Source organism: Sphaerodactylus townsendi, linkage group LG06, assembly GCF_021028975.2.
Source record: "Sphaerodactylus townsendi isolate TG3544 linkage group LG06, MPM_Stown_v2.3, whole genome shotgun sequence".
NCBI lineage: Eukaryota > Metazoa > Chordata > Lepidosauria > Squamata > Sphaerodactylidae > Sphaerodactylus > Sphaerodactylus townsendi.
This window is the reverse complement of record NC_059430.1, coordinates 108,963,708-108,989,980: the sequence shown is the minus strand read 5'-3', so window position 1 is coordinate 108,989,980 and position 26,273 is coordinate 108,963,708. Positions and strand designations below refer to the sequence as shown.

Here is a 26,273-nt window from a genome sequence, read left to right as displayed (position 1 = left end):
ACCTTAAACACAGGGCTTGCTAGGAGACAGCTCGTGAATTTCAGAAACCACCCCCCTCCCTTACGTCTGTTCCTAAGATACAGCTGCAACTTCCTGGGGAGCCATGGGGATTTCTCGTTCAGCACTGGCTAAAGAGGTGAAGGAAACTTTATTCTCCTTATGTTCCCCCTTCCTCAGCAGCAGGCAGGTATGCTCACCGTCCGGATCAGCCGAAGGGACACCAGATGTTTATTGTAGCCTCCCCACTGGGACCAGTCGAGGTACTCCCCCTCTTCCAGCAAGTACTGATGGCCACGGAAACCTTCCTTCTCATAACCTACCCAGCTGATAGAAAAGAGGTGAGGGAAAACAAGTTAATCCACCCTTGCCATTCAGCTATATAACCACTTCCAATTTATTTATTGCCTTTACTTTAGTATCTTGCTATAACATTTGCTCCCAAGCACAATTCAGCTGATTAGCCCAATGGGTTACTAGCTGTGGCTGGCAATTCCTCCTGCTCTCCATGCCGCTGCCTCTGGAGATGAAGCAGGTAGTGATCACAGTCAGAGCTTTTTGTGTTGTGGCATACTCATCTGCCAAATACTCTTACAGCTGAGGCTTGCTTAGCACTTAAACAACATTATTTTAGGCACCAGGCCAACATACCTCTGTTTACCCATGTTTTAATTATGGGGCTGGTCTCTGTAACATAATTTTATGGTCTCTTTTTAGCCTGAGAAAAGTTTAAGATCCATTTTAAGCAGCTTCATGTTTTATGTTGCTTTACGATCTGATTTGTTGAATGGTGAGTTCCAATAATGTGTATGATGTTTTATGTTTTTATGACGTTTTATTTTGTAAGCTGCCTTGGGAAGGTTTCCTACTAAAAAAGCATAGACCCGTGGTGGCGAACCTTTGGCACTCCAGATGTTGTGGACTACAATTCCCATCAGCTGATGGGAATTGTAGTCCATAACATCTGGAGTGCCAAAGGTTCGCCACCACTGGCACAGACATTTGCCAAATAAATAAATAATGTATTAATTTGTCTTTATTTATTTATGCCCTATGTTGCTTCCCAATGGAATCCCAAAGGGGCTTACAAAACCTCCCCTTCTCCATTTTATTCACAGAAGGTAAACTAGGCTGAGTGTGTGACTGGCACAAGGTCACCCATCGAGCTTCCATGGTAGAGTGGGGATTTGGACCTCAGTCTCAAAGATCCTAATCTGACTCTCTAAATACTATCCTACAGTGGCTCTCAAAACATTATTGGCATCATCTAACAGCCCTACACGTTACTATTTCTGTCGCATAAAGTGGAGAGTAATTTATTTTTCTCTCGCATGTTGACCTACTAGCTGATGAGGGTCAATGCAGGCCAATTTGCTGACAGAAGGAATTCTGCATCAGTAGTCCTTTGTATCTCCTGTTACTTCAGCTCAAGGTCTTGGAGATAGCAAGCATCACCGAGTTAGAGAGGCCCAAATGGTCTATTTAGACCAGGGTAAGGTCAACCACTAGGCAAACCTAGGTGACCACCAAGGGTGTCAGATTTTGAAGGGCACCAAAAATTTACAAGGAACCTTTTCTACTGGCTTGAAATGAAGCTTGGTATTGATGGCTTCTAGAATCTCCATATCTGTTGATCCTGGTCTTCACTACGATGAAACATGGAGGGATTTTCACACTGTCTGTTTTGAATGCCAAGTAAGCAAAAAGGTTCATTCCAGACTTCTCACTTCTCTCTCTAGTGAAGGGGAGGGGGGCACACCAATCTGCCAGCCCTGATTCAGGTGGCCTTGTCATGTTCCATTAAATGGCCCTTTTTGCTGCCTGCAGCAGCCAGACACTCACCAGCCTCCCACAATTTTCAGAGATCCCACAGTGACCATCTGGTAGTCCTCACTGTTTTCCAGCTTCTTTAAATCATAAATATCACGACTCACTTCACGGCAGTGGCCCTGGAAATGGGGCATCTCATAAATCATAGCCTGTAGAGGGAACCAGGAATGAGAAACAGGGATCAGAGGTGGAAGGGATGAGCTACTTTATCAAATGTGACATATACCTTGGGTAGCCAACATCCTGGAGAAAAAATGGAAGGATGGAAAGACAGGCATCTGTTTCCATTGGGCTGGTGCAGCCTACATAAGGGGGATATCATCGGTCCACTGGGAAAAGTCCCAGTGGCCATAGTGGCCAGTCCAGCCCTGACCCTGATGCCACGATAGTCTATAGATGCTGATAACAATGACCTGAATGATTTCCCATATGACTTCCTGCCACTGAAGCAGCTGTGAAACCTTCTCCAGACCATACCCACAGCTATTAGAGTCTTTGGATGTTGCACAGATTCTTGAGAATCTTGGCTTATAGATGCGAACATTTCTAGTTTTCACAGATGCAGAGAGGAGTTTGACAACGCGTAATAACCAGAAGAGGCTCTGTAGTTCTTCCTTCAAGACTTCCAGGGTTGGTCCTTCTCTCTGCATGCAATTCTGTTGACCCACATTTACCCACAGCCGCTGCACTGGTATTTCTTTAAAAAGACAGTCACGCACAAATTCTGCAAACAGCCACCCACCACTGTTTCAGTACTTGAAAAGGTGTGTGTGTGTGTGGGGGGGGGGGTGAGTGTGTGAGAGCACCACACCGAGAATCCAATCCCTCACAGCATTTTAAAAAGGACTTCAGAATGGAAACAGCGTCTCCATGGTGGTAGGGCTGCTAACTCTGGGTTGGCAAATTCCTGGAGATTTGGTAATAGAGACTGGGAAGGGTGGAATTTGGGCAGGGGAGGGACCTCAGCAGAGTATAACACCACAGAGTCCACCCTCCAAAGCAGCCATTTTCTCCAGCAAAACTGTTATCTGGAGATCATGTATAATTCCAGGATATCTCCAGGCCCCATCTGGAGGTTGGCAATCCCATGTGCCACATATAGTTAGAATCACAGAATCATAGAACAATAGAGTTGGAAGAGACTACAAGGGCCATCAAGTCCAACCCCCTGCAATGCAGGAACACACAATCAAAGCACTCCCGACATATGCTGATCCAGCCTTTGTTTGAAAACCTCCAAAGAAGGAGACTCCACCACTCTCCGAGGCAGTGAATTCCACTGTCAAACAGCCCTGACGGTCAGGAAGTCCTTCCTAATGTTTAGGTGGAATCTCTTTTCCTGCACCTTGAATCCATTACTCCATGTCCTAGTCTCTGAGGCAGCAGAAAACAAGCTTGCTCCCTCTTCAACACAACATCCCTTCAAATATTTAAACATGGTTATCATGTCACCCCTTCACCTACGCTTCTCCAGACTAAACATCCCCAGCTCCCAAAGCCTCTCTTCGTAGGGCATGGGCTCCAGACCCTTTACCAGTTTGGTTACCCTCCTCTGGACCCACTCCAGCCGGTCAATATCCCTCCTGAACTGTGGTGCCCAGAACTGTACACAATATTCCAGGTGAGGTCTAACCATTGCAGAATAGAGAGGTAGTTTGACCTTAAGATCTCTATTGCCATTTTATGGCTGGGAAATATTTCCACCCTCTGCTTACAAGTAGGAGGAGTCTGCTTTTCCTCTTACCCTGGGCTCCCCGGGTTTCTCGACGACAGGACAACCCTGAAAACAGAATAAACACAAGAGAGAGTTCTGTGAAGAGATTGCCACACTGTCTTCGTTTTCAATTCTCTGCTGAACCGGATCTGTAAAAATTCTGGAATTTCTTCTGAGAAAAAAAGACGGGACATTTCACTTTGTGGTGATGGTGGAAAGTGGCATCAAGTTGCAGTCAACTTATGGTGACCCTAAACACTTTTCAAGGCAAGAGGCAATCAGAGGTGGTTTGCCATTGCCTGCCTCTGTGTAACAACCCTGGACTTCTTTGGTGGCCTCACATCTAAGTATTACCCAGGCCAGAGTCTGCTTAACAGCTGAGATCTCACAGGATCATCGAGGTCTTGCACAAGCTACCTATTACCCCAGCCAGTGTGAGAGTCAGTGTGGTGTAGTGGTTATACTAATATCTGGGAGACCCTTGTTCAAATCCCCACTGTGCCATAGAAGCTTGCTGAGTGACCTTGGACCTGTCACATATATTCAGCCTAACCTACCTTACAGGGTTGTTGTGAGGATAAAGTGGAAGAAAGGAGGATGACTTAAGTTGCTTTGGGCCCCCTTTGGGAAGAAAGGTGGGATATAAATATAAATGGATTTTAGCCTAGGGCAGGAGGCATCAACTTCTTTAGCCCAGTAAGTTTAAAAGCTGACAGGAAATCTGAAGGGGGGGGGGTGTCTTTCCACTCCTAAGCTTATCCTTCTCTCTGTATGATAGTGGCAGACTTTCTCCTGGAAATTACTAAATGCCAGTAGATTTCCCTCCACTTAACATTTATTTCCTGTACTGTATATGTTTTAATCAGTTTTTTTACTATTGTTGTACTGTTGTCTATGCCAATAAAGGCTTGCTTGCTTGCTTGCACTCCTAAGCTTGTATAAGTACCTACAACGAACAAGCTTTCGACTTGATGAAAACAGAGAGCAAATGGATTACTAGGAATCACTCATTCCTACATAAACATATAACTAAGATTTTATCAGATGCTGCCATAAAATACTTACTAGCTTAATAGGATGCATGGAGCAGACGGAGGGGTCCTTTGCCCCCCAGGCTTGCAAAGTGGGATATCCACCTGGCTCTAAGACATACGGGTCATCATCAAAGAATGGTTTCGAATAAACAAGCCACCTGCAATGTAGAATACACAGAGAACCAATAAATGGCTGGCAAACTGGAAAGCACGTTCAGACAGTAGCCCTAGAAGGAAACAGAAGTGTTCTCTATCAGTCTCTGTGATTGGCAGGCACAATAAGGCCTCCGGATTGGCCAGACAAGGTATAAACAGTAGAAGCCTGGCCTTCAGTTTAGCACTCAGTCGCTTCAGTTGAACTTATTGCCAGATTAACTTCCAGCCTGAAACCCCCAGGTCAGACTATCAACATGCATCATCCATCCTGAACTGGAAAAGACCCACTTGATGGGATTTAACAAGACTGCTGGAGCTATTCTCAGTCTTGAACCCACCCTTTACTCCTGTCTGAATCTGCTTTACTTTCTCAACTCCACTTGAGAATCTCAAAACCTGGCCCCGAAAAGCCTTCCTGCGCAGTCAGGCAAAGTTGGCCCCAATCACACACCACACTTTGCACATAACTCCCACAAACTCCGCTGTGCTGCAGAAAACACACTGCAGCTCTGGAAAGCCTCCAGTCTGTGTGTATGTGTATAGTGCTGTCAATTTGCAGACGACTTCTGGTGACCCCAGTGAAGGGCTTTCAAGGTAAGTGAGAACCAGAGGTAGTTTGCCATGGTCTTCCTCTGCAGAGCCATCCTTAGTGGTCTTCCTTCCAAGTACTGACCCTGCTTAACTTCTGAGATCTGATGAGATCAGACTATACCATGCTGCCTTCCTTCAGGCCAAATAAAACAACAACAACCCAAATTCCAATAGTAGCAGTAAGAGCAATGAGAGTGGGCCAGGGATCCAGATCGTTTGGTGCCTACAGAAAAGCTCTAGAAAGAATGCAGACATTGTGCCTCCTAGTCCCTCTTCCACTGGTCCCACTGCCCACCAACCATTCCCTTCTATTGTAGTCAGTGAGATTCTACTTTTGCCTTATGGCAAGCAGGCAAGGAAAGTGGGTGAAGAGCCATGGTAGCTCATGGGATCAGCTACAGCGAATATCCCAGCTCAGCAGCTGAAAGGGATGGGGACGATGGACTCGCCAGGACCATGGATTTCCAGGGCTTGTCAGAGCTCACAGCTGCCCAGTGGCTAGTAGAACAAGGGCCCAGCAAGTGATGTCATCATCCTGCATCTACGTCAGGTTGCACCAAGCCACTTGGTAGCTCCATGCTTGTGTGCGAAGCTGCAGATGTGGCATGAGCAGATCCATCATCACCTGCTCAGCTCATAAACTGCCCAACCCTTGCACAGTCCCTGATTCATCTCAGGCAAACCTCCCAGTGGAGGATGCTTCAAGTTGTTTTGTGGCAAAGTGTGACCTGTGGGGGGGGGGGGTTTCAAACTCAAGGACCAATGCATAACATGCTGGCCCTGGATTGGGTCGCTATGAGGAGGCTCACTTCACAGATTGTAAACTCGAGGTCCCTTCATACCATGAATGCCCAAAGCACTTTAAATATGTCCCTTACAGGCCAGAGTGTACAATGATAGAAGCTGCCTTGAAGGGCTGGCCATGAGTCCGCATGTCTTCTGAGGAATCCACGAACTTCTCTTTTGGGCCTTCTCCATTTTCTTCCATAAATAAACTGATCTCAGCAATCCTGTAGTCCTGCAAACAGAATACATATATTTAGGATGTGCCCCTCACAAACACACACAGGGACCCAAAGCAAAATACAACATTGTTCTCCTCACTCCCCATTTTGCCCTAACAACAACTGAGTGAGGAGAACAATGGCCCAAGTTCACCTGGTGATAAGCCATGGCAGAGTATGGATTTGAGCGTAGGTCTCCCAGGCCCCTAGTCCAACACTGTAACCAGTAGATCTCACCAGCTGGTGTAGTATTGTCCAGTTAAGAGGGAAAAATCTGGAAAGCTCTTGTTTACTAGCTGGGCTAGTATCATATTCACAGAAATAGACTCCAATACTGCCCTTCAAATCTTTGAACAGCCAAGAAATTTACCTACTGCTGTGTTGACATGAATACACTTTTTTACTTCTTGGGTATTTCTTTTCTGCAATTGGCTGCAATTGGCTGCAAGTGAGTTTCACAAGCCACTTAATAAAGCACTCTTTTCCCCATAACAATCCAGGAGCCCCTGTTGTGATGATTAAGGCTGTACTTTATGTAATTCCCATTCAGCAAACATTCTGCTTCACCATACAATTTTCCTTATAACCCCGTGGTGGTGAACCTTTGGCACTCCAGATGTTATGGACTACAATTCCCAATTGGCCATGCTGGCAGGGGCTGATGGGAATTGGAGTCCATAACATCTGGAATGCCAACAGTTTGCCACCACTGTAACCTAATTAGTTACTTCCTAGGGCTGCAGCATTCCTGAGTCAATGTTTAATTATTAATGGCCAGGTGTGTGTGTGTGTGGGGGGGGTTCACTTAAGTCAAAGGTGTTCAACTCTGATGCCCCAGATGTTCATGGACTGTGATTCCCATCAGTCCCTGCCAACGGGTCATGCTGGCAGGGGCTGATGGTAATTGTAGTCCATGAATATCTGGGCAACCAGAGTGGGACATCCCTGACTTAAGTACTGCTTTTTGCCATGCAGTCAAATAGTGCTCTTAATTTTTTTTTCCATGATTGCATAATAACAATGAAAGATTTTAAATAGTGAGACTGGTTTTGGCTGCAAAGTGAAGAGTAATACTTAATTTCTTCTCTCTCTCCCTCCACAAAACCCCACCTAAGAACTGATAGTGAACCGTTTTTGAAAACTAGAAGCAGAAGGAGAACATTTTAAAGAGACAGTAGTTTTCTGAAATCTCAACCATCCATGCTGGACAATTATATTTTATGTTTTTGAAAAATCACCACAGGTCTGAATGAAGATGGAAGGATGACGAGGAAAACAATTGAATGCAATAGGCTGTCAGCAATATTGTCTGCATTCTCTTTTAAAATTAAGTTATCAGATGATGGCAATTTCTGGCTAAATGGCTACTATAAAAATGCCTGCCTATTCATTCTGTGCACTTTTAATTAAAGCCAGCTAATGAATTTTTAAAAAACCCTACAATCAGTATTCTAGTGATAGTAAAGAAGTGTCCCTGACTGCTTACAGTACTCACCCCTCCCCTACCCCTCTGACTGCATAAGACAACTAAACAACAACGTGGCCAGCACAAATTACTTTCAGGGCAATGGAACTCTAGCAGGATCTAACTGTTAGCAGAACACTCCATTTGGACGAGACAGGGCCAGATGCACCTTAAATGCTAATCTACCTCTCTCATCTTCCAATAAGGGACAGATATATCTGGTTTTCAAGATGTCTCATGAATTATGTTGATAGTGGGGCTGAAACATCCACCACTTAAATGGACCATACAAATGGGGTGGGATGGCCAAATTACTGTCACCTTGATCATTGTGAGTCCCAAGCAGACGATTGTTCTGATTGCGCTAACAAATTGGCTAATAATTGTGATGCTGTTCAAAAGCAAAGTGGACAACAACCCCCCCCCCCCCCATTTCCCTACCCTTCGGAACAATTTTCTGCCAATGTGCAAACCTGGCCGATGATACACTGTTGCTCTGCCTGCAGTGAAAGAACGTTTCCTTTAGGGCAGAGATTTTCAGATCCTGAAAGCCCCACAGTTAGCAAGAGTGGGGAAACTCCAATGTTTTCCCTCGTTTTGGGATTTCCACTGATTCTAGTCCCCCCACCCCTTCCTGGTGGACATTTCCAGGGAATTTATGGCCGGCTTTTGCAAAAGACACAAAAATATTTATGTAACAGAGAAATATCGGTATAATGTAAGAATATAGATATATAGAAATATCCATATAAAATTTTTAAGGGATTTAAAAACAAAGCCAACAATCTTGTGACAACTGGGAGCAACCTGGAAGCAGGGACAGGCAAACCGCAAAGCAGGCAGTGGGGCAGTGGTGTAGCGCCCAGGGGACGAGGGGAGTGTCTTGCACCAGGCGCGCGCCAGTGCGGGGCCGTTCCAGGGCGGGACAGGGGTGCAGGGCATACATGTGCCCCGGTGCAGTTCCCCCTCACTATGGCTCTACAATGGGGTACCTCCTTGTGTGTAAACAGAGAAACGCAAGGAGACCCCACTGCGAACCCAATGTGGAGCGAAGAGCCTCAAGGAAAGCACTCCATGCATAATGGATTTTATGCAGATTTACTCAAATGTTTCAGTTTTAAGCTTAAACTAATTGTCTAAGAGTCAAAACAAACAAGATGCTGAGAATTTAAAATTTCAGTCACTTGTATGTGTGTGTAGAAAGTGCCTTCAATTCACAGCCAATTTATGGCAACCCCCACAGGGTTTTCCATGCAAGAGACTAACAAAGGTGGGTTTGCCATTTTCTGCCTCCTGAGTAGGAAGGATTAAGCTCTGCTCTCCCCTGCACAGCCCTAATTGGGACCCTACACAGTTGAAATTTAGCTTTAAAAGATGTCAGGAAAATCTATTTACATATCTCCAAGTGTCTCATTATTTTACCACAGGATTTCTTTACTCAAAGGATACCCCAAAAGCACCGATGTACAGAGGAACCGTTTTCCACATGTGCAGCCTGGATCATGGTCTAACTGGCTACCATAAAGAGAAAGAACTTACTCTCCGGCCTGCTTACCCGTACAACCCTCTTGAGGGAACCGATATGGAATAGCGTATTCTCAACTACTTCTCCTTCTTTATGGTACATTTTCCAAGGGTTGGTGATCTCCACATCACCTTCGGCCAGCACGCACTTACGCCCAAGGAACCGAGGTTTTTCATACATCACCCAGCTGGAGAAACCAAGAAGTTGACATTTGGTTAACCCCACAGAGATTAATTAATTAATTCAGCATAATTAATGTTCTGTGACCAGGTTAGCTGCATAGGAATTATGGCAGCTGAATGGCCTGGGAGTCAATTTGTCGTTGTGGCTTTAAAAATGTTCAGTATTGTGTCTCCTCAGATGCCCTCTTTTCAGAGGCTGCCAGTCCTCGTTTCTGGCATCTGTTCTTTGTGTCCTCATTTTCAGAGGACAGTCCTTTGAAATGTCCAGATTCTGTTTCAGTTCAGTAAAATCAGATGGAGCAGCTATGGAGCAGCAGTCAAAGGGCACGCAGATTTGGTTATAGGGACAAGCTATGGCCAAATGGGAAAAGCACACACTTGACATGCAGAAGGTCTCAGTCAATGGCAATTAAAGGATCATGGGTATCTGGAAGGTTCTGTGCTTAAAAACTTGGACAGTTACAATTCACACTTGTAACACTGCCAGAAGAACTTACTATCAGGTGTATGTTTGGAGTCAGTGGCGTACCGCCCACAGAGCCATGTGGGGGTCACATGTCCTCGGGTGGAGGCCATTTAGTCACGTGAGGGGTGGAATATCGCCCCCCACACGGCCACACCCCTCTGTGTGTGGGATGCGGCGGCGGCTACCACTGCTGCCAACACCACACACCCACCAATTGTCCGGTGAGGAACGCCATGCATGGCACCCACCAGCCATGGCCATGTCTCCCACCGGCGTCAGGGAGAGGGCGGGCGCAGAGCTTCAGAGTGGGAAAACCGGGGCTGATTCCCCTCCTGTCTTTGCAAAGCTCACTTTATTACTGTTCCTCAAGAGGATCTCTGGGCTAGTTCCTCTATAACAGCAGCAGAGGTGCCAGACCCTTTGGGAGGCTGCTGTGTGGAGACGCCTACAAGGGAAACTCCCCCAGCCCCTGTGCAAAAAAAGTTATTTGGTCATGGTGGGGGAGGGGGGCTGCCTATGCCCACCCCCCACTCAGATTTTGCCCCAGGCTACATTTCCCCTGGAAACGCCTCTGCCTGGAGTTCCATGCAAGGAATTCAGTTTCCAGGCATGTGCTGTCCTGATTTAGATTGGGACCATAATGCACAGGGAGAAGGAGCTTAAAGCTTTCCTCCCTGTCCATTTTCTTACTTAAAAATGTGGGGGTCACATGTTCCCGGGCGGAGGCCATTTAGTCACGTGGGGGGCGGAATATCGCCCCACCATGTCCACACCCCTCTGCGTGTTGGGAGCAATGGCGGGAACTATTCATTGCATTCAGAACTGCAAACCGCAGCTCTTTCACCATCTGGGGTTGGGAAAGCTGCACAGAGGGGAAGGTTTAAGGCCCATCTCCCTGTCTGCCCTGGTCCTGATCTAAAATCTAAATTGAGCCACTGCATACCTGGGGATTAAGTTCCCAGCAAAGAAACTCCAGGTGCATGTCCGATAGGGACTCCTTATGGGAGCCAAAAGACTTTGTAATGTGCGAATCAGGCTTGAATATCAGCAGGTAAAGGAAGAGTTTTTCAATGATCCTTTATCCTGGGATCTTCTACATGCCAAATACATGCTCCTCCTCTGAGTCACAGCTTTTCCCCATAACTTTCTGTCCATCTAAACAGTGCTCAGTCCTCTTGAGCTCAACTCCTGAGTTTGCTTACCCTCCTCGGATAACTCGGACAGAGATGGTTTGAGAAAGGACCCAGTCTGTAGCATCAATGATATCACCCCAGATTTCTCTCTTCTGTCCCCCAAAGCCTCCCTCGGAGTACAAGATGATCTAAGGTGGGAAAGAAGCGGTGGGAGGAATAATTATCAAAGAAGGAGGTGTCACTCCCCGCCCCGCCACGAACGTCCATACTTACAATATCCCACTACTACCCTTGGCCAACACCAGTTTTTGCAAACATACCTTCCCAGGTCGCATGTTAATCTTCAGAACTCTGTCCTCTGTTCGCTAGAATTTAAAAATAAATGGAGGAAAACAGTATGAGTTTACATCTCCAGAAAAGTTTGAATTCCTCATGAAAAATGCCTCACCTACACCTGTGCCTCTTCCCACAAGATCCATCCCTGATTCTGAGCCACATACAGAAGCAACTGAATTTTCCTGCTCCCTTTCCTATTGTACCAGAAACTGGAGGAAGAAGACGTATTTTAAATGCCCATGGCATTATGCTACTGGACTTGATGGCCCTTGGGGTCTCTTCCAACTTTATGATTCTTTTCTCCCCACTTCTTTTCCTAACAAAATGAGGTGATAGAATTCTGAGGTGGCAGCATGGATGACTTCAAACTGAGGGACAAAGTCTGAATGCTCCTCCAAGTAAAAACTCCTTGCACATAAAAAAAAAAGTGTACATCAGGGCAGCAAGTTCTAGTTTAGTCTGTACATGTGCTAATGTTCCACTTACAGGAAATCATTAATGAAGAGGACACTTATGGAAACCCTCCCCTGCAAAATGAAGTGGAACAGTCCATTCTACTACCTCAGTCCTTTGCCTCCTAGTCATTATCTCATTCTGTTGCAGGCAGAGACGAGGTCTGAACCTCCATAAAGGAAGGGGTAGGTTTTAACAAAATTCCTTCAAGAAAATGATAATAATGTCACCTGGTCTCTGTGGGTATACACCACAGTTGATGTTTTAATCTTCTACGCTAATCTTTCCTCAAGGAGCTCAAGGTGCAGTATTTGAGAAAAATGTTGTGATCAGCGCAGGTGTCACCCCCTGGGAACTGAGTGGGGGTCTGAATTCAGGCTTGGTCCAACATGCTAACCATGACACTATGGTTTAGGGGTTTGGAGTTCTCCCGGAATTATAATCTCCAGTCTAGATCAGTTCCCTTGGAGAAAATAGCAGCTTCAGAAGGAAGATCCTGTGGCATCCCATCCTTGTTGAACTCCTTCACCCCTTTAAACTCCAACCTGCCCAGGCTCTCCCTAAATCTCTTTTTTAAAAATAATACGTTGATTAATTTTCTCAGACAAACAGAAAAAGGAAATATGAAACAGAAAAAGAAAAGACAAAACAGAACAGAACAAGATAATACATTTACTCCAGAACTGTATAGATATTAGATATAGCATGTTTGATCTTGAAACAGCAAAAGTAATGTCAGAGAGAACATACCCCAAATCTCTAGGAATTTGCCATGCCAGAGTTGGCAACCCCAACGCCAGTACTACCTCTGCAAATGCTAGGAGATTTTGAGGTGGTACCTGGGGAGGGTGGAATTTGGGGAGGATATGAGGGCACTTCCAGGAACCTAGGAACCTCCCCTGGTCTGAATGGCAGTGACGAAGGGAGGGGGAACTGCACCGGGGGCATGAACTGCCCGCACACGCCCTCCCCGCCTCTGACACGCCACGACATGCCCCACCCCCAACATGCCCCCAACACCCCCCAGTCCCACCTCCCTCGTGACTCCAATGGTGCTGCCCAGGATGTCCCCATTGCAGCTACGCATCTGCTGTATGGTAAAGAACACCAACACATGGGGAAATTCTTAAAGCATTAATATGGCAGCCATTTTCAGTCATTTTTTTCTCCTGCTCCTCAGTTGGTCAAGGGCATGAGTGCAGGGCTGGAGAAAGGGGTTTATATACTACTCTGGACTGACTTTCTACAAACAAATAATGGTTTTATTCTAATTATGGTTTCTAGGGAGCACTAGTGTATTTAGGGTGGGGCAAGCCAGGGTGTGAGCCCTGGGTGCCACTTGCCCAGGCTGCCCCTTTAACAAGCAGGAAGTGCCACTGCTCAGAAAAGTGGTCTGCCCGCCATTAAGAAGCAATGGGTAGCCCTGGCCACTGCAGAAGCCAGCTCTACCAATTCTTAACAGCGTGTAGACCAGCCATCCAGCTGAAAATACTGGGCAGACCTGGCCTTAGCACGTAAACCAGCCTTCTGGAGAGCTGGTCTACCTGCTGTTGAAAGTTACAGGTAGGCCTGGCCTCCCAATTCTTCTTAATGACAGAAAGGACTGAGATTTCATGATCAAAGCCCCCCAGACAGCTGGTTTACCTACAGTTGAAAGGAATGGGTAGACCTGACTGCCAGAGAGCTGGTCTTCCAAGATAGGAAAGATCTATCAGATTTGGGAGGTGGGTGTAATTTCAGTGCTTTCCCTGGGCACCATTTTCTGTAGATACACCCCTGCAAGGGAAACCAAGTCCCAGAGTGTGTTCCACCCACAATATCTGCCTCCACTCAGCTCCGCAGTAGGAGCAAAAAGGTGGCGAAAAATGGGGAGGGTGAATAATCAGCATTGTGTCAATGTCATAAAATCAGCATTTACCCCACCTCTTCTTCCCCTTTTCCCCTGCCGTTTGGTGCATAATTTTATTTACAAATCAATGACCCAGAACCCATCTTAGAAATATCATCCTCTATGTCCATCAATGCATAGAAGCCACTGATGCCAGAAATTTGGCCACAGTCAAAAGCAATACAGGACTGGTACACCCAAAACTCTAAAATTAAACCACAGAGTGAATGCTAGAGAATCACTCTAATAAGACAATATCACTTCCAGATCAAGCCAGAAGTGATGACATCACGTGACACCAGAAAGCTAAGTTGCTGAATTCCCACTAGTTACCTGCCACAAACAGGCAACCCCAATCACTGCCCCCAAGGAGTCCTGGGAATGATCATTTGGCAAGAGCATCAATCTCTGGTAGAGATTACAATTCCACTCTGCACAGAACTTCAAGGTTCCCTGGAGAAGACGGAATAACTCTTAAAACTGTCACTAGAGTAGATATGCCTGAAGGCAAGTATCAAATTCCAGTATCCTCTATAGTTCAACAAACTTTTTACTACACTATCATTATCAGAATATATATCTGTCCATGTCCATTAGAAACTTGGCACTTAGCATATTAGTTCAGACTGCATGCCATGACCTGTGCTATCTCTAGTTCAAATTTCACCTGAGCCATTCAGTGAATTCACTGGATGTCTTTAGGCATGCTCACCCTCTGTCCTCGATCTGTAAGTTTGGGAAAATATGAGCTAAATGACACTTTCCCCCAGGGATAGGTGATAGGGTATCCTAATATTTAGTTTGCCTTCAGGAAGATTTAAGAGGGGAGTTATCCCTATTTCCTCATTCTCTTCCGCCTCCCCGGGGGAAAAAAATAAAAAACCCAATCCCTTAGCTTTATGGTTTTCTTCAAAGTGGGATAATGGCAGCCTAGGGCTGGAGGCAGTTTGGATCAGGGAAACGGAAAGAATACATCTCCCCCCTTACCCAGTTTTCTCTCCCTTTCTCTGATCTAACTTCCCCTGTCTCCTGTGGCAACTTTTTAAGGGTAAACTATACTCCAGGGAGGGGTCCAGTCACAGATCCCCAATGTCAGTTTTGATCTTTAACCCTGGCTACGACCCTATACTTACTGGGAGATGGTTTGCATATGCTTTTTGTGAAATCCAAAATATGTATTCATTTATATCTCACTCTTCCTTCTTCCCAAAGGAGATCCAAAGCATTCTACTCTCCTCCATTTTATTCTCACAACAGAAACACTGTAAGGCTGTGATTGTGTGACTGGCCAAAGGTCACCTAGTGAACTTTTGTGGCAGAGTGGGGATTGGAAAATGGGTCTTCCAGACCTTTGTCCAACCCTCTAGCCACTACCCCAAGCTGGCAGTAATAAAATATTGTGTATTTTAGTATCAATATTATTATTTCCAAATCCACAGGTTCATATACTCACCTGTATTCCACCCATAAGTACTCTAGTTTACCTGTCTACCCTTTGTATCTTTCATCTTAATTTCTGTGTGGTACCTGTTGTGCACAGATGAAAAGACTCGTATCTCTTCTTTAACCCTTTTTCAGCTACATCAATTGCATGTTGGTCTGTGCTACCAACCTCAGTGATATACAGGAGATGAAAGGTGCTTCTCTGAACACGGGGGACAGTCACACCTTTGCAAGAATGAAGGTTAGGAAGCAACTGGATTCTTGTGAGCTAGTGGTTCAAAATGCCCATAACTCTGGGAGATCTCTGACTGATCTCCTTTTTATGTTTTGCTGGAATGCAGACATTGGTGGAATTGGCAATTTGTTTGAAGTGCTGGGGGAAAGGAAGGGAGGGAGGGAGGGAAAGAGGGAGGGCATTTCACATTCTCCCCATGCCATTTTCGTGATCAAACCCAACCCTCCTGCGCTGCAATTTGCCTATCAGAGAAAACAACAGAGAAGCCCCTAGAGCCGTGGTGGCGAACCTTTGGCACTCCAGATGTTATGGACTACAATTCCCATCAGCCCCTGCCAGCATGGCCAATTGGCCATGCTGGCAGGACTTGATGAAATTAATGATCCCTGTATCTGGAGATATAAGAGTTCTCCCTACTCAGTTACTATGGTGGAGGAGCTTCTCATCAGCCTCTACTGTTTCCTACCTCCACTCTGTGCGGGAGGGAGGGGGGAAAACCAGCTTTGTGAGCAGTGTGATGTCATTTCTTAGAGCAACATGATATCACTTCTGAGTTTTTCTGGAAGTAACGTTAGTAGTCTAGAGACGTACAACACAACATCAAATCTGACAGTTTTGGGGGTAGGGCTTCTTGGAAGGGGGCGTGACTTATAGGAGAGTGTATTTGGGCCATTGTAGAACTTGTAGAACATGTCTGATTGGGGGATACTGGTGCCCTTATAGAACTTGGAAGAGAGAGTGTCTGACTGGGGGATACTGGTACCTTGGAGTCAATGGGGGATACTGGGGGTACTGGTACCTTGGAGTCAATGGTGCCCTTGTAGAACTTGGAAGGCAGTGCATTTCATGATGGGTGAGAAAATACCTCCATGCCAGCTGGGTGACCTCGAGCTCAAGTTAGTCACAGTTCTTTGGAGCACTCTCAGCCCCCCCTTTTTCAAGCACTTCCAGTGTGGTCTTCTGAGAAGGAGTTGAGGAAAGCTGTGCTCCTGCCATTAGTGATAGAGGGTGAGTCGTTCACAACGCTGTCTCAAGGCACTGTCCCAACTGACCATTCATGTGGAAAACAGGGAACGTGTAGAAAAAGTTGTCAACTTCCCAAAAAATGGCAAGAGCCAAAACCACCTCAAAGAGCCAAAACCACCTCCAGCATAGCAGGGGAGCCCATAACTGAGCACGGAACAGACCATGGGTCATTCAAACACCAGCACCAACCAAATACAAACACATTGGCATAGGTATCCCTCAATCAGACACTCTCCCTTCCAAGTTCTACAAGGGTACCAGTATCCCCCAGTCAGACACGTCCTACAGGTTCTGCAATGCCCCAAATACGTGCTCCTATAAGCCCCACCCCAAAACCTGTCAGATTTGATGTTGATGTGTTGTACATCTCTAGACTACTAACATTACAGCACACAGTATCATGCAACCCCTAAATAACTGCTCCCAAGCTGCTGCTGATTGCCAGGCATAGCATGGCAAATCTAGTGTCTCCCCCTGCTCACACAAGATGTGTGGAATGGGGTGGGATTCTGGATTGGAAAATAACACCAGGGGAGCAGTTAAGAAAACTCTTCCCTCCCTCGACAACTACTCTGAACTGACAACCACAAGTAGCTATACCCTTTATCTTAATTGGGAGACCAATGATAGAATGCTGGTTAGAATGCTGAACTAGAATCAATTTTAACCCTCTCTCTCCCATTGAAATTCATGGGGGACCTTGTCACACACTTGTTACAATAATTTGTTACCACTTTATATATTTACTTAGTAAGCTGCCTCAAGGTGGGTCTATGGAGAGGGGACACAGAAAGCATTCAAATAAATAAAACCAGAATGATTAAATGCCCTGACTTAGATGGTCCTGACTAGCCCAATCTCATGAGATCTGGGAAGCTAAGCAGGGTCAGCACTGGTTAGTCTTTGGATGAGAGATCACCAAGGAAGTCCAGAGTTGCTAATAGGGGCAGACAAAGAGCCTTTTCTCATGACGCCTTGAAAACCCTATGGTGTCACCATGATCTGTGATTGAGCGCACTTTCCACTATAAATGAACAGTAAAGCAGTCAAGGTGATTAACCACCATTTGCCCCCTCTTCTCCGCCTAATCTACCTCACAGAGTAGTAGTTGTAACAGTGGAAGAGAGGAGAGTGAAGCCAATTAACCACCAGCACAGAGGCAGGACAGGAAGTGCATCGGGGCAAGAAATCTTGTCCCAATACACTTCCTGTCTGCGGTGTGTCAAGAGAAGAGATGCATTGGGGCAAGATTTCTTGTCTCAACACACTTCCTCTTTCCCCAAGCATGCTTCTTGCTTTCCCCGGTAAAAGTAGACAAAGGCAACTTCACAAGTGGTGACTTTTCAAATAAAAGTGAGAGCAAGGCCAGGAACACTTTTAGCAGTGGGTCATAGGCCTGAAGTAAGCCACCTTGGGTCTCTTTGAGGAGAAAAGCAGTGTGTAAATTCCAGCCCAACACATGGTTTGGTGCTAAGATGGCAGTAGCAAAGCCCCACTGAATAAAATGAAATTTAATCCCTAGTGTTTCATAATAGTGTCAGATTTGGGTCTGGGAAACCCAGGTACAAATGCCCAGTCTGTCATGAAAGCTTGCTGGATGACTTAGGATCAGTCAAACATCCTCAGCCTAATCTACCTCACAGGGTTTTCATGAGGATAAAATGGAACAGAGAAGAAACATTTCACCTGCTTTAGGTTCTCACTGGGGAGAAAGTTGAGCATACATGAAACATGCATAAATAAAATTTACTTGCTTAGTATTGCTCCCATAGATCATTGGTCTTCCAACTGGAGGGTTGTGAGCTGCCAAAGTATCAAGTCCAAGCTTGTACTGTGTTGCTCTTTTTTTTTCCTTGTTGATCTTTCTTCCCATAAGCGATTATGTAATCCTTCTTTTTATTGCTTTCTGGTTTGGGTTTCTTTAAATCTAATTCTTGGTTTTTAAACTGCATCTGCCATACTTTCAGGGGTGGGTGTTTGTGCTTTTTTTGTATATGAATTGGTAAAATGTGAAATTAAAAAATGCAATTTTTGCAATATAGTCTTTTTTTTAGTAGAAATTTAAGCCATGATTCTTTTTTAATTTGGACCATCTTTGTAGATCCTCTTGTATTTTCATCCATGCCTTTTTATTGTCTAAATAGTGTTCATTGTGTTCAGTTAGGTTTATTCCCAAATATTTAATTGGATTAAGTCACATCATGACCAGTAATCTTACTTTGTCTTCCTGCCTTCATTAAAAATTTCAAACTTATTTTAGTCTTCTTTCTATTAATTTTATGGCCTGTAAAGGGCCCACATTTTTTCCATTTGTTTCATTAAGTATTGCATCAACAAAAGTGGGTACAAAAATCTTTGACAGTTTTGCACTGTGTAACTCTAGTGGAATCAAAGCCATTGCAAAACAACTTAGGACTGAACATTACCCTAGTATTTGTTATTCCAACACTTACTTACTTACTTTATTTATTTATTTAAGAACATAAGAACATAAGAACAAGCCAGCTGGATCAGACCAAAGTCCATCTAGTCCAGCTCTCTGCTACTCGCAGTGGCCCACCCAGGTGCACTTTGGGGAGACTCACATGCAAGCTGGGATGTGGCAGAGCCATAATGGCCTTCTAGAGGCTGTTGCTCCCGATCACCTGGTCTGTTAAGGCATTTTGCAATCTCCAGATCAAGGGGAGGGATCAAGATTGAGGTAGCCATAAATGCGACTTCTCCTCCCATAAGAAATCTGTCCAATGGCCTTTTTTAAAGCTATGCAGGTTAGTGGCCATCACCACCTCCTGTGGCAGCATATTCCAAACACCAATCACACGTTGCGTGAAGAAGTGTTTCCTTTTATTAGTGCTAATTCTTCCCCCCCAGCATTTTCAATTTATGCCCCCTGGTTCTAGTATTGTGAGAAAGAGAGAAAATTTATCTATCTATCTATCTATCTATCTATCTATCTATCTATCTATCTATCTATCTATCTATCTATCTATCTATCTATCTATCTATCTATCTATCTATCTATCTATCTATCTATCTATCTATCTATCTATCTATCTCCATTATATAAATAGAAAATTTATTTATTTATTTGTTTGTTTGTTTGTTTAAACAAACAAACAAACTTACCTCACAACCCGAAGAATCTGGGCAGTGAACAAGCACTTCTCTTTGTCAAATACAGATAAACATAAAATCAAAAATAAGTTAATCTCTAAATAATATAAATTGAAATGCAGCAATTAATACATAACATAACAATGCCCGCAATATCCCTCTTAAACCCTCCCTCTTAACAATAACCTTTTCTTTCAGTACCTATGACTTTGTAAACTTGAATCTAGCCTTCTCTAATATACGTAGCAATTGAGACATTAAAGTATTATTATAGCATTGCAATGGAGATATTACCATGCAAGGGATAAGTCTGATTTTGAATTGATGCTGATTGGTAATGTTACAAATATCTTCTCAGTATTTATTTTAAAAAACACAGCTTCTGGAGAGTAGACAGGTCATTTTCAGCATCAATGGAACAGAGATCTAGAAATGGCCATTTCTCTTTTAATTTACATCTTTCAGAAGGAAAAAAGAGACTAAAAGACAGAAAAAGAGAAATACCCATCTACAGTAAAGTATTAAATGAGGGTATCCCACTGTGAGTTGGTGCCAAAGGTGGGTACCCAAATCTTGTGTCATGGACCAACCAACCAGTCTACATGTGGACTTTCTCCAAATATCCTTGTCCTTACAACACCTCTTGGTTTCCCATCATTCCTTGGGTCAATTGCTTTAATGAGCATCACTGACTCAGGAGCACCCAGTAAAGAAGATAAATAATTGACAAAATAATAACACTTAAGCTCCTTTGCTCAGGTGCAACACCCTGTGACTTCAAGGAGTATCTGTACACCCAAGTAAAGACCTCAGTGGCTTTGATCATGAAATCTCAGTCCTTTTGAACTATCAGTCCTCTTAGTATCAAAATGATGCTGTATCACCAGTATTCCTACAGGCAGAAAGTTGAGACTCTAGGAACAGAACTCCTATTCTACAGCTGACTGGCTACCCACTACGGGATTTGGCCTCAAATAGGCCTGAGAACTTGTCACTAGCAAGGGATGATAGTGGAGAACCTCACTTGTCTATTTCCCCCAAAGCTTTTACACTTTTATTTACTCACCTGCGGAAGGACAGGAATCTGGCTGAAACTGATCTTTGCAGCTGGAGTCCTGGAGGAAGAGTGAACTTGGAACCCAGTCAGTGATGATTCAGATCTCAGATGTTCCTTTGTGCCAACTTGTGTCCCATTTGGAGACGTCTGGCATTCCCGGTTGACTTTTAGAACAACCGGCAGCAGAGGTGAGCTCCTTCCATCCTTCCCTTTTTCGAGGGCTTTGAACTGTGACTTCTCAGGGATGATGAACTTGCTGTAAAGGAGGCTGCTGTCCAAGCGGGAATAAGGCTTGTTTTCCATCGACTTCTTGTCTACAAAATCACACAAAAGCGAGGGCCCTTTGAGAATGTTGGCCCTGATAAGACTGGTCTGATTCCCTGTTGCTTTAGGAGCTATGACTTTGTACTCCACCGAGGCTTGCTGCAACTTTCCCAAGAATGTGCCAATCTCCTCCTCCGTCTTGTAAGGCTTATTTTCCCATGGGTAGGTTTTCTTGGCTGGGTTGTTTACCTGTGACTTCTCGTTTTCAGTAAGATATGGATTCTCTATCTCTTCTATCTCTTCTGCAAATCCACTAAGTTCCTTCCTGGATTCCTTCTCTGCCTCCAAGTTCCTTTCTTCAGAGAGGGCAAGCAGCTCGTCAAGAGCAGTTGGGAGAGGAACTTTGGACTTGGGAGTGACCCAGTGTTCATGGATCGGTGGCAAGGCAGCCTGCTTGGGGAGTATGGAAGGCCGTGGTGACCTCGAGTGAATCTTCATGGGCTTGCGGAGTTCAGGAGCCTCCATGTTGCGCAAAGTGTCCACAAAAAGTTCCATGTCAACAGATTCCTCAGGTTCCTCTTCTGTTGGCGTGAAACTTCTTCCTGTTTCCTGGCTCAGGGGTTCATGGGAAGAGTCTGCCTCTATAAGTTGAACTACTGGTCCTTGTGCAAAGACAAGGGCATCCTTTGCTGGATCGCTCCATTCTTTCTTCCGCTCAGTCTGAGTGGTGAATTTCTGACCCTCTGGAGCAGTTTTCTGATACCCTAGTAAGGATCCAGACATGCTGCTTTCTGCCGCAGTTCCACCAACACCAGATGTGCACCAACTTATTTTGAATCCAGAGGCAGTAACCTTCTCTCCCCTTGTCAGATAACATTCCTGATTTGATTCTCTTACTTTAGGGGCTCCTGAATCAGGCATGCTGCCTAACTTCTCAGTTTTGCCTGCTGCGACCGGGCTGCTGTGCTTTTGGAATACAGCTTTGTTGTGTATGCTGCAGTCACTATGGGGTGTGCTAAAATGAACTGCTCCCTCCCCACATGTGGTAGCATCTCTGTTTGATGTGACTGGGCTCGGTGCAAGCATACACCTCTGCCTTTGGGCATCATTCACACCAGTACTTCTGGGTTGAGTCATACAATTTTGTGGTTGTGGCTCTGCCAGGGAGCTGTTGGAAACCCCATTGACAGATGTAAGGCTTATTTTAGGAGACTTGCCATTGGTGAGGTCATCCTGCAGTTGATGGTGGTTCTCTTTCAGAGCAATGTTGTCAGAGGTGTTTGGCGTAAGGCCCCTTTGATGCTGGGGTTTACTCAGTCTCCCCGAACCCGAACTGGACACAATAACTTCTTGATCTTCTCTGTGCAAAGTTCCACCCTCGCCTTTGGGCACAACGACTTGCCTTTCAGATCTAAAGACAACCGTGTTACTACCTTTCGAATTGCGCCACTGGGTTTGGGATTCAGATACACTACGAGAGCCAGCAAAATGGGACACAGGATTCGTTGCAGGGGATCCACCGGAAGGTTTGCGGCACACAGTACCATTAGCAGTATTTGATAGATAGCTTTCTGTTTGGGATTTAAGTATGGTAGTACGGGTTGTGTGGCTCCCCTTTGGGGATCCATTGGTTGTACTGGAGGTAGGTGCGTTTGGCACACCATTTTCATTCTGGAATTGGGCCACTCTGGCACTGACAGAAGTGGAAAGACTGTCTTTCTGGGATTCAATAGTTTTTAATGTATGGTTTTCTTTTGGAAATCTAGCAGCTGTAGTGCCATTAGTAGCATTACAGCTGTGGTTTTCTCCTTGGGACCGGGCTAATCTAGTGCTATTAGAGTCTTGCACTTCTGATCCTTCTAGGTTCTTTGACTTTGAACCTGGGAAATATACTTGTGAGAACACAGGCCCGTGAGCTGTAAAATCTCTGCATGGACTGAGAGAGCGGGAACGCCTTCCATCTGATGAGGGAGAGAAGCTTCTTAAATCTCCTGGAGGAGAAGACCTGGCATCAGCTGGGGGAGAAGGCTGTCTGGAGTCTGCTGGGCAAAATAGCTGCTTGATGTCCTTCACGGAAAATGAGTGCCCAGCCCCTGCTGAGGAAATTGCTTGTCTGATATCTGGTAAGGAGGAACTCTGCAAATCTGGTGGTGAAGATGAACGCTGTTTATCCACTGAAGGAGAGGAATGCTGGGAACTTGCTGAGAGAGATGAGCTTCTGGTGTAAGGCACAAAACAAGACTTCCTGGTTTCTGTTGGAGAAGCAGAACGCCTGGGGAGTGCTGGGGGAAAGGACTGCCTGTTATCTGCTCCAAAACGCACCTGCTTGGTTCCGTACGGAGAGCTGGACCGCCTGGCATCTGCCGCAGAATGCGACTGCCCGTTTGCAGCCGGAGAACGGGACCGCCTGGTATCTGCTGGAGAAAGAGATCGCCTCATTTCTGCTATTGAAGGAGACTGCTTCCTGTCTGCTGGAGAATAGAGCTCCCTGGTATCTGCTGGAGAAAAGGATCGCTTGGTATCCCCGAGTGAAGGAGATCGCCTCGTATCCGTTGGAGAAAGGCATCGCTTGGCATCTGCCAGGGAAACGAATCGCTTGGCCTCTGGTGGTGAAGGAGACTGTCTTGTATCCGCTGGAGAAAGGGATCGCTTGGTATCTCCAAGAGAAAAGAACCGCTTGGCGTCTGCTAGCGAAGGACATGTCTTTGTATCTGGTGGAGAGTGAGACTGCTTTGATTTTGCTGAAGAAAAGGATTGGTTGGGATCAGCTGGCGAAGGAGACTGCCTCGGTTCTGCTAGGGGACGGCCCTGCTTCGTACCTGCTGGAGAAAAGGATCGCTTGGTGTCCGCGTGTGAAGACAACGGCCTCATATCTGCTGGGGAAAGAGATCGCTTGGTATCTACAAGAGAAAAGGAACTTTTGGTATTTGCAGGGGACAGAGACCGGGAAACATCTTTGGATGAAAGGAGGTGTCTAGTGTGCACTGGGGAACGGGAGCGCCGAGTAGTTGTGGAGGAAGGCTGTGCTGCAGGTTCCGTCCCAACTAGCCCCTTCTCCCAGGCCTCAAGCAGAACGGATATCCGGGAGGGACTGCTGGCCCTGGGGGCCCCTTTCTCTATCATCTGTGCCATCACGGACACTTTGCCAACAGGAGATTTGACTTCTTCTCTGGGCAGATCAGAGGCTCTTCCAACTAAATGAAGAATTTGAAGTGGATCCTCCTGCCCTGGTCTGGAAGGAGCATGAGCCACCTGTAACTTTCTCCATGCTGTGTTGTCTGGAAGACCAGTCTCCTTGGATGCTACACAGTCTGTTAGGTTGTACCTCTTCACTGTTTGTTGCTGGAGGGGCTTGATGTGATTCAGAGAAGCTAGAGATGAGGAGAAAAAGAAAGAGAGAGAAACTGTCAGGACTGGAGAATAGCAGATTATTCAAACTGTCTGCATTTACAGCCCTTCTCATTTCTGTGATTACAGTTATCCCTTCCACATTGCGACTTTTCCCATTGTGGTTTTGATATCTCACAGGTCAGCATAAGAAGTTAAATGGGATTTTTGGGGTTTCTGCAGAAGCCACAGATGACACGTGAAGACCAGCAGATGACACAGAGAAAGTTTGGAAATCCAGAAAAGTATACAATATATGTATAGCGTTGTATAATATCAACATATTTTATGTCTTAATACCATAAATATTCACATTTTCTTTTTAAAAGTTAAAACTAAAAGAAAAAAATTCAGACATTCTCTGATATGAAGAGTGGGCAAATTTTTTTACACAGATTTCCACATTGCGGGGAGGGGGGGGGGCGCACCCCAACCCCAGTGATATGGAAGGAACAACTGTATTTGCCTATCTCCCCTTTGTGAAATTCTCCTACTTTTTTAGATGAATGGTTTGACAAAGCTCTGTGCCGTAAATGGGGGCACCGATGTTATATGTTCAGTCTTCTGATATAAAAAATGAAGATCTAGATCTGGAAATGTAATTCAAAAAGCAATTGCAAAATGGTGGTTTGGAACTCATTCATAGAGCATGAAATTCTTATGAACAACTTGCCAGGTTGGTGGTGGTTTGGGCTGATCCCCAATCGGGATTGGTCTGTTTGTTGGGTGGAGGATCATTGGCATCTGCTACTGCTAGCATTCAACTGAAAGTAGGTAACCATGGTTCAGTGCCACAGCATCTGCTTGGCATGCAGAAAGTCCCAGCTTCAGTTAAGGATTAGGTGGAAGGTGATGTGAAATTGCTTGAAACCCTGGAGAGCTATTGCCTCAGAGACAAAATTGACTTTGATGGATCAAGGATAAGGCGGCTTCATGTGTACTGATTTTGACCCAGCATGATATATATATACCCGTGGTGGCGAACCTTTGGCACTCCAGATGTTATGGACTACAATTCCCATCAGCCCCTGCCAGCATGGCCAATTGGCCATGCTGGCAGGGGCTGATGGGAATCGTAGTCCATAACATCTGGAGTGCCAAAGGTTCGCCATCACTGATATATACTATACTACAGAGCCAGTGTATAGAGCTGGAGACACTGATTTGATTCCCCACGCCTCCACCTCAGCTTTGGACTCTTATCTGGTGACCTTGATTTGTTTTCCCACAGCTTCACACAAAGCCTGCCGGGTGACCTTGGACTAGTCCCAGTTCTCTCAGAATTCTCTTAGCCCCACACCTCTCAAGGTGCTTGTTGTGGGAAGAAGAAGGGAAGGAGTTTATTAGCCACTTTGAGACTCACAGTTAAGAAAAGTGGAGCACAAAAAAACCTTCTTCTCTCCTTATTTATTGGGGAATGTCCCTGTTTTGTTGTCACTCCCTTGTAAGAATAATGCTTGTTTGCTATAGATTTGGAGCATGTCTTTTAAACAAAATCTCATTAGCACTGGGCATTAGTGTTGCAGTTCTTCAGATTTCAGTCTATCCCTTGAGGGCTTCTAGGAAAGAAATATCAGAGTAAAAAGAGATAGATCTAATTTCTTAGGTACATTAGCACAACCTGTCAATTCACAGGTTGGGTTCATTTTCAGCTGCTAAGAGACATGATACAGAACAAGGCAGTGTCTCTCCCCACTCTCCCAGTGTATCTTTCACAACAACAACAAAACTGCCTTGGCTTTCAAATCAGTACAGCAGCAGAGCATGTTGAGATGGCATCCAGCTGGCAGAGAGGACCTTCAGCAATGTGATTTTGAGGGGCAGGCTTATGTACTTATCCCTGCTGTGAGAAGAGAGGTCTCAAAAGTACGCAAGAGGGTCCCTGTTTCCATATGTAAAATGTTAGAGAGCATGGCAAATATATTCATAACCTGACCACTGTTTGTTTTTTTAAGTTTTTAAAAGGCGCTTGG

At 45.2% G+C, this 26,273-nt stretch overlaps 1 protein-coding gene across 1 annotated transcript in view; it reads right to left on the bottom strand.

Annotated features, from left to right (window-relative positions):
• CRYBG2 (crystallin beta-gamma domain containing 2) overlaps positions 1 to 26,273 on the bottom strand; it is a 73,746-nt gene that overhangs the window by 15,033 nt on the left and 32,440 nt on the right. The window contains exons 2-10 of the mRNA XM_048499165.1: positions 20,659 to 24,284; positions 11,418 to 11,462; positions 11,167 to 11,285; positions 9,347 to 9,503; positions 6,201 to 6,340; positions 4,607 to 4,733; positions 3,572 to 3,607; positions 1,840 to 1,976; positions 198 to 324 (exon numbers count right to left, since the gene is read on the bottom strand). Coding sequence (XP_048355122.1) covers positions 198 to 324; positions 1,840 to 1,976; positions 3,572 to 3,607; positions 4,607 to 4,733; positions 6,201 to 6,340; positions 9,347 to 9,503; positions 11,167 to 11,285; positions 11,418 to 11,462; positions 20,659 to 24,045 — 4,275 coding nt within the window. The 5' untranslated portion in view covers positions 24,046 to 24,284. The remainder of the gene's footprint in view (positions 1 to 197; positions 325 to 1,839; positions 1,977 to 3,571; positions 3,608 to 4,606; positions 4,734 to 6,200; positions 6,341 to 9,346; positions 9,504 to 11,166; positions 11,286 to 11,417; positions 11,463 to 20,658; positions 24,285 to 26,273) is intronic.